The sequence below is a fragment of the Trachymyrmex cornetzi genome, unplaced genomic scaffold, assembly GCF_001594075.2.
Source record: "Trachymyrmex cornetzi isolate Tcor2-1 unplaced genomic scaffold, Tcor1.1 scaffold1589, whole genome shotgun sequence".
NCBI classification, from domain to species: Eukaryota; Metazoa; Arthropoda; class Insecta; order Hymenoptera; family Formicidae; genus Trachymyrmex; species Trachymyrmex cornetzi.
Genome location: NW_017296189.1, coordinates 825 through 9,985, shown reverse-complemented (window position 1 = coordinate 9,985; position 9,161 = coordinate 825). Strand labels below are relative to the sequence as shown.

Below are 9,161 nucleotides of genomic sequence, written 5' to 3'. Positions count from 1 at the left end.
CGGTATCGGCACGCATAGTACGCCGTACGCTCACCGTACTAATACCGTGGAGGTATTTGTCTATCTGGGTGTCGATACACACAGTTTTTATTGTCCATATATGGTACACTTAATTCAATTATATTGTATTGTTAACTTATCTTTCGTGATTATTTTATTATTCCGACACAATTTTTATTAATTTGCGTTTTAGAAAATAACATTTTAGAGAATGACACAAATATAAGATTAACTTCAATCTCGGTTTATTTTTTTCTCAATTCTAAAATTGGAAAATTTTCCAAAATAAAATAAATCTTACATTTGTGGGACCGAGTCTAATACATGTTTTCGTTCCTGAGGTAATGTAGGAAACGGAATAAAAATATTGATAATTAATCGATCGAATTTCCAACATGATCATGTTAACTCAGAGGGCGTAAGTATCTTATACAATGGAAACGAAAACCTGTAATATCGACCTTGATTAAGTTCGACCGTCGCTCCAGCATCCCCTTAAGAGTTTGAATTTTTGTGACTTATGGTGCCCCTATCTCCCCCATATGAAATACATTCTATGTAAAAAGTACTCGGAATTGTTACATAAAACACAAAAAAATTAATTTATTCATCAAAATTTATTTTGTCGCCTTTAAAGTAGGCCCTATCGAGTGCAATACAACTATGCTACCGCTTAACCCAATCCTCCATACATCGTTCGTAGGCTGATTGAAGTATGGCTTTCAGCGAATTTTCTTTTATGGCCTCAATTGACTCAAACCGCCTTCCTCGAAGTGGTAATTTCGGGAATAGGAAAAAGTCACTCGGGGCCATATCAGACGAGTACGGTGCGTGGTCGATGAAATCCGTTGAGTTTTTGGCCAAAAACTCTTGTACAACGGCTTTGTGCGATGGTACATTATCGTGATGCAAAATCCATGAATTGTCCTTCCACAAATCTGGCCGTCTTAAAAGATATGTTCACCTCTTGAGCCAACTCTCTAAGTAAGACTCATACGACAATTTTTGAGCACCAGTTTCTTGATTTTATTGATGTTTTCGTCATTCATAGACGTTAAAGATCGAGGCAAATCAATTGCCTCGATCTTTAACGTCTATGAACAACGTCTTGGCCCTCTTTGAATACTTTATACCATTCATATACCTGTGTTTTTGACATGCACGATTCACCGTAGGTCTTCCGCAACATTTTCAGTAATTCGGCAAACGAAATTTCGTCTGACACACAAAATTTAAGGCAAACTCTTTGTTCAACTAATTTTTCCATTGTAAAAATCGCAGAGCACTCAAAAGTATGATTAACAAAAACAGTTGTTGTCAACACACGGAGTGACAAATCGCGTTCAAATTCCGTGTGGTAACTCAGTACAGTGGTGCCAACTTACAGAAATAAAAATTGTGGCGATATCTTTTACGCGCGTCTTTCAAATGATTAATTCCGGGTACTTTTTACACAAAATGTTTGTTTATACATGTTCATACATCCCTCATTTTTTTGTAAAATTACATTATAATGAAATAGAAATAATAATAGTAATGTGAAACCATAAAAAATAATTAAAGGGATAATTTTCTGATTGCTCGTTTTAGAAAAAAACAAGTTTCAAAAAAATGTAAAAACATTGTTCATACTCAATTATATGTATATAATTTTATGTATAATTATACATAAGTAATTTTTTATACCTTTCTTCAAACTTGATTTTTTTTAAAAAAACAAATAGTGTGAAAATTATTCTTTTAATTATTTTTAATGTTTTCACAATATTATTATTAGGTATTTCTATTACACTAAAAAGTAGCCTTTTTATCTACTTCCTATGATACATTTTTTAAGTATAGCGTAAAGCAAGTTTCAAAGTAATATTTTAAAAGTGGGCTTTACATTTAGTGCTGGGCCTTATTCGGCTCAGGTATCTTATATGTATATATATAAAAGTGAAAAGTTCCACGTGAGCTCTACGATTATTTATGATTTTACTGGATTATGTAACTTTTCTAACCCATAAAAATATGAAATTTGTTCAAATGAACTTTTTCGCTATGTATATGTTAATTACTTACAAGGGAACCTCTCGAGGTGATAAATTCCGATTTTAATTAAACTTTGTGAACTTGTGTAGCTTACATAAAGAGATGAATTTAGAAAATATCAGTTGCGGCTAAAAAACGGTTTTAAGGGATGAAATCACCCCTTACGTGTACAGTGGTTTTAAGCTTTTTCCGTTATATCTCGAAAAATATTCGAGATATGAAAAAACATTTTATGCAAAAGTTTTACAACAAAATCAGCTAAATTCATTCACGTTTTTAGAATAATTATTTATCAATTTTTTGTCAAAATTTTCGAAAAAAATTATTAAATATTTATTCAAAAAAATATCATTGATGTCAGTAAACAGAAATAATTTTATTGTAAATCTTTTGTATAAAACATTTTTTTATATCTCGAATAGTTTTCGAGATATAGCGAAGAAAGCTGAAAATCGCTTCACACATGAAGCCTGATTTCACCCCTCAAAACTCTATGTTGGCAGCAATTTTCAGAACTTTTTAAAAAAATTATTATTTTTAAAAATATTTATGATAGATAGAGGTAATTTTATTATGAAGCTACTTGTGAGTATAAATGTCTATCCAAAGAAAATGATAAAATGCTATAATTTCCACACCACCTGTCATGAGGTAAATAGCAGGGTGTGCTTTTTTTATAGTGGTTTCCCCAGTAGGCCTATTCCGCTCTAATTTTTTTATGCACGAATTATTTCAAATGCCGTCATTCCTCCGTTGACTACTTTGGAACATTTAAAAATTTATATTTAAAAAGATTTATTATTATTATAAAAAAATATATTATTATTATTACATAAAAATATATTCGCGCGAGTAATATTTAAAAAATGCTCTTATCAAAATATTGTAAAATTACAACATCCTTCTCCTCATTTTTCTCAATATATCATTAATTTAATGATGCAGTTAAATCATTTAACTCAAGAAGATGTTTTAATTTGACTCTATAATTTATTTACTTACATACGTTAATTATGTTAAAATGAACGTTACTTATGTTAAAATAAGTACAGAAATAGACTGATTAACATTTTGATACACATGGAAGTAAAAAGATAATAAAATGTTATTTAACTCAAGAAACTCGGGGTTGCCATTGCTCCTTTGACATCTAACAGTGATGAGTTACGCTACCATATATTTCCTGTAATGTATAAGCACATTTTTTGTTATAAAGAGCAATGAATGTATTTATTATAAATTTTAAACCTACTTGTTAATCTCGTTATTAATACTAACATAATTATTATATGACAAAATGTTCGCAATTATAATATTCTTCAAAAAAATGTTGCATACAAAAATATTGCTTGCACCAGGAACATCGTATTACAGCAGGTGCACCACATATGGAACAGCGAGGTATTTCTTGAATATCGTTTCTGTTGAAAGAAAAATCTACTGGAGTTTCGAATTGTGGCGGCCATTCTTCGATGTATCCACGCTTATACCAGGCATATTTAAAAAGATTATGAAATCGCGTAGAAGATAGTTGTATATGCGTTAAAGATTGTAATTTGATGATATTATTTCTCAAATGTCAATTTCATAATTTAGTAACATAACGCGATCACTGAAAGTTCTCACAAAGTTTTTCCATAGTCTAAATCTATAAACGTCAAGAGGTTGAATTATTCCCGTTGTTTTCTTTGGTATAGTTAAAATTCGTATATCTTTATCTTTTTTTGGTATAAATTCTTGCAGACTTGCAGAACAATGTCTGCTCCAAGAATCTAACAACAGCACACTAAAATTTCCAGTTGCGGGTACAAATACATTTGTAAACCAAGACTGAAAGTGTTGTGTAGTTAATTTGCCCGATTTTGATGCTGCAATGTAAACATTTGCAGGTCTAAACAAACTTTCCTCTACGCGTGGTCCGAAATTTCCACTAGCTTCTTTCAGTATCAAATAGAGAGGCGACTTCCATTGTCCGCTTGCAGAAATTATGGGCATAATTGTGTAACTATATGCGTAGTTGCCGATAGCGATTGAACTTTCAACTGTTTTAACACCTTGCGTGGTCAGTGTTTTGCCTGAATGTAATTCTAAATTGAATCCACTTTCGTCTGCATTATATATATTCTCTAGTTCAAAAAGATTTATATTAGATTTTATGGTAGCTATGAATTCCTGACATGCAATTTGTAATTGCTCTTTATCTTTTTGCGCAGAACGACTTACAAATTTTGTTATTTTTCTTGACACAATTCTATATTTTCTTTTAAAATTTAATATCCATGTTGCACTAGCTTTAAATGAAGAAAGATCGATTTGTGCCTTGGCTTCTAGGGCCCATCGTCATAAGTCCATATCATGAATAATTCTTTTTTCGTCATCAGCTTCTTTAAAATTTTGTAAGATATATTCGGAAATATATAACATCTTTTCTCTATGGGTACCTCCTTTTTGTATGTAATGTTCCCATCGATATAGTTGCGGCAAAGACTTCACCTTTTTAAAACGATTTTTTACCGATGATAAGGAATACCGTCCCTTTTTTGCACTTTTCCAAAATTCAACAGCGCTTCTCTTATAGCCATCATTAACAATTTCATGTTCTTCTGAAATACAATTATCTTCTGCTTGATCATCTTCTTCAAGTATTTCTATTTTATAATCGTCGACAAAATCTGCATCGAGTAAGTTTGATTTCCAATAATTTTCAAATTCTAACGTAGTATCAGTATGAATATCACATGACATTTCATTCATTGAAAAGTGTATAATATCCTTATTACATCGCGTAATTCAATTTCTTTATCGTTTACAGGTGTTTCCGGAATTTTTGAAATTTGAAAAAAGATAATTAACGTATTGAGAATATTTGAAGGATTCACTTGTACCATTTTAAAGATTTGCACTGTTTGACTTTGACTTTGTACTTGAATTATTCGTTATTTCTTGCTAATTGTGCCTTATACTGAAATTATTACAAGAACTTTGTGATTTATATAGTAATTTCAAGTGACTAATAATCAAGTGACTAATAATCAAGGACTAATAATAGATAAGATGTTTTTCAAGCACATACGTCATATATGATATAAAAATGACGCTACTGTCGCTTGAATATTTATGTAGCATTTTTTTGAAGAATATCATAATTGCGAACATTTTGTCATATAATAATCATGTTAGTATTAATAACGAGATAGTATAATAACAAGTAGTTTTAAAATTTATAATAAATACATTCAATGCTCTTTATAACAAAAAATGTGCTTATACATTACAGGAAATATACCGTAACTCATCACTAGACTGCGGATTTTTATGCAGAAACATTTTTTTGGATTCAGGTAATAATAACAAAAAATCTGTACTAATCTCTAACGATTTTAAATTGTTTCATGGATGCATATCGAGATATGCACAAAAATATGCATTATTTATGCAGCATATATGCGCGATATGCATTATTTATGCAACATATATGCGCAATATGCATTATTTATGCAGCATATATGCGCAACGCTTATGGAAAAAGACATTGAAAATTTCGAAAAAACACTGAAAATTAGGTGTTAACACTCAAAGTGAGTGTTAACACTTAATTTTCAGTGTTTTTTTGAAATTTTTAGTGTCTTTTTCCATAAGGGAATATATAAAATACATACAGATAATATGCACCTTATTTACAAAATTCTATGCGTAATTAATAATTAGTAATCACGCGAACATGAAGCAATACACATAAATTATGTAACATAATACTATTGATTGTAATTTAAATGACAATAAATAACAAGAGTTTTTTGAAGATTAGCCGGAGTGAAATTATGCCTTTTTTCTGATAGAATTAGTTTATAAGTAAATAATGATCTTTCAACATCACAGGACGTAACGGGAGCATATTTATATTTGCTCCATAAAGAAGATGAAATCTCTTTAGCAATTTCAGAATTAGGTATATGTTTTAATATGTCATTAACTCTAAATAGTTCCTCCACTCCAGGATTTCTATTTAGAATCTGCTGCATTTTTTTTGCAACTATTTGTCCACAAGATCCTGGAATTGTTTTGAAATCTTCAATACACGATCTTGCTATTTCAATTGATTCAATTAAAGGTAATCCTATTGATTCCAGTTTTGTCATTACTATTGGAAGATTTGTGAAGTATGTTTGAATATAACATAAATCTCTGATAAGCTGTGGATTTTGAAGCACAGTCTTCGCAATGGCAATCCCGAATTTCTTGAGTTAAATAACATTTTATTATCTTTTTACTTCCATGTGTATCAAAATGTTAATCAGTCTACTTCTGTACTTATTTTAACATAAGTAACATTCATTTTAACATAATTAACGTATGTAAGTAAATAAATTATAGAGTCAAATTAAAACATCTTCTTGAGTTAAATGATTTAACTGCATCATTAAATTAATGATATATTGAGAAAAATGAGGAGAAGGATGTTGTAATTTTACAATATTTTGATAAGAGCATTTTTTAAATATTACTCGCGCGAATATATTTTTATGTAATAATAATAATATATTTTTTTATAATAATAATAAATCTTTTTAAATATAAATTTTTAAATGTTCCAAAGTAGTCAACGGTAAGTAGCTTCATAATAAAATTACCTCTATCTATCATAAATATTTTTAAAAATAATAATTTTTTTAAAAAGTTCTGAAAATTGCTGCCAACATAGAGTTTTGAGGGGTGAAATCAGGCTTCATGTGTGAAGCGATTTTCAGCTTTCTTCGCTATATCTCGAAAACTATTCGAGATATAAAAAAATGTTTTATACAAAAGATTTACAATAAAATTATTTCTGTTTACTGACATCAATGATATTTTTTTGAATAAATATTTAATAATTTTTTTCGAAAATTTTGACAAAAAATTGATAAATAATTATTCTAAAAACGTGAATGAATATAGCTGATTTTGTTGTAAAACTTTTGTTGTAAAAAATATTCGAGATATAAAACGTTTTTTTATATCTCGAATATTTTTCGAGATATAACGGAAAAAGCTTAAAACCACTGTATACGTAAGGGGTGATTTCATCCCTTAAAACCGTTTTTTAACCGCAACTGATATTTTCTAAACTCATCTCTTTATGTAAGCTACAAGTTTCATTAAAATCAGAATTTATCACCTCGAGTTGTTCCCTTGTTAGTTGGAGCAAACATGCATAAATATTAATAAATATATTATATGTGATGTTGTAGACTATCTTACAAAACCGCCATTGTTTGAATAAAAGTTTACTGTATAAATTGCTAGAACCAATGTTTGGCATGGGATTAGTGACAGCTCCTGGTAAGATATATTTAGTCAAATAAACACTTATTTAATTGTAAAACTCATTTGTAACTAAGAGAGATAGATCTATATATAAAAAAATGTTAACAATAAAGACTATCATCTTTATAATCATCTATTATGTAAAATAGAGAATGCAACATGAACGATATTATGGCTGCATTTAATTTTATTTTGTATTTCACTTATATTTCTAATAAGTCTTAATAAGTTTTTTACTTCATAAAAGATATTTTTGTTTGCACCTTAAAAACTGCGCCACGAAGCTGATAAAAAGCAGCTTATTTTTAAATATTTCTTTTATTATTATAAGGCTTGATACTTTTCTTCCCTTTTATTATTTTTTTATAATATTTAATTTAGCATCTACATGGATTGAAAATCGAAAAATGATAGCTCCAACTTTTAGTATGATCATGTTGAAGGAATTTTTTAATACATTCGTTCAAGAATCTTTAATACTTACTAATGATTTAGAAAAAATTGCACAAAGTGGAAAGGAAATTGTATGTCTTGAATATCTACGCAGATGTATCTTAAAAATTTCTTATGGTAAGATAATATACTTCATTCTACTTTTAAATTATGTACGTGTATAATAAAAACAATTACAAAGAACGATCGGAATTATAAAAAATTTTTTAAATTAGAAGATTGTAATACAACAATACAAAAAAATAATTTTAATTATTTATTATTAATTAAATATTATTCACAAGAAAAAAGAATGTTATGAAATTGAAAAAGGATGTTAAAATAGATTTACTTTTTGCATAATTGCGTAAATGAATCATTGGAAATTGTTTATGAGATCTTCTAGTCTAGAAGAGAATAATTATTTCTCTAGGTCCAGGAAAAATTATGAAAATCGTTATTTACTATTTATTCCTAGGAAAAAATCATTTATATAATTACAGATACCAATTATATTACCAGATGGTAATCATATATAATTATATATAAAATTGACATATTTTGTATACAATTATATCGTTGCCGTTTAGTAACTGTCAGAAAGCTTACACAAACGTGCTCGTACGTTTGTGAGCCAAAAGTAAAATATATTAGCGTTGCAGTTATTTTAGTTCGAAAAGATCATTTTTGCAACTAGATATATTAAATAAGAATGCGTTCTGATATTCACTGTCAGTGCTGAAGCTATACAGTATACGTTACGTGTGTTATAGATTTTCAGCACTGGCAGTGAATATTGCCTGGGGAGAGTGGTCTAAATCGGACCGTGTTCCAAATAGGACCTTTTTAATTTAAATGAATACGGTTAAGTAGATTTGCGTACTATTTATAATGTAAAGTTCTTATAAGACACCGAACATGTGATAGCAGTATGACTGTTCTCTGTCATAACATTCATAAAATAGACGCAAATATGTATTTTCAATCACTGTGCAAAAATTTTTTTAAAAAAGAAAATCCTTGTAAATCATTATTTAAAAGGTGTTAAAAATTTGAAAAGCAATTGATTTAAGATAATTAAAGAGTGTAGAATTCAAAAATATTAAGCATTTTGTGATCACTTTTGCGGTTTATTGTAAAATTTGTTCTAAAGTTCGAAAGAACCCGTGTCCAAATCGGACAGTATAGTGAATAATAACTTATAGGCCTAGTTGTAGTACTGGTGATCAGCTGATCAGATCTGATCCAAGCAATTAAATCAGTAAAATATCATGAGTCTTCAAACTCAGATTAGTTGAGTCTTATTGATTTCAATTCTAATATAATATAAACAGTCAGTAATTTCTTTTTCTGAAAAAATGTTTATCTTTCACTATCAAATTGCTCGTTTT

The 9,161-nt window shown here is 28.8% G+C and overlaps 1 protein-coding gene across 1 annotated transcript in view; it reads left to right on the top strand.

Annotated features, from left to right (window-relative positions):
- LOC108758534 (cytochrome P450 4C1-like) overlaps positions 1 to 7,943 on the top strand; it is a gene marked incomplete at its 3' end in the record, with an annotated part of 21,236 nt that extends 13,293 nt beyond the window's left edge. Inside the window, exons 3-4 of the mRNA XM_018503538.1 lie at positions 7,263 to 7,353; positions 7,720 to 7,943. Coding sequence (XP_018359040.1) covers positions 7,263 to 7,353; positions 7,720 to 7,943 — 315 coding nt within the window. The remainder of the gene's footprint in view (positions 1 to 7,262; positions 7,354 to 7,719) is intronic.
- Between the last annotated feature and the right edge of the window lie 1,218 nt (positions 7,944 to 9,161).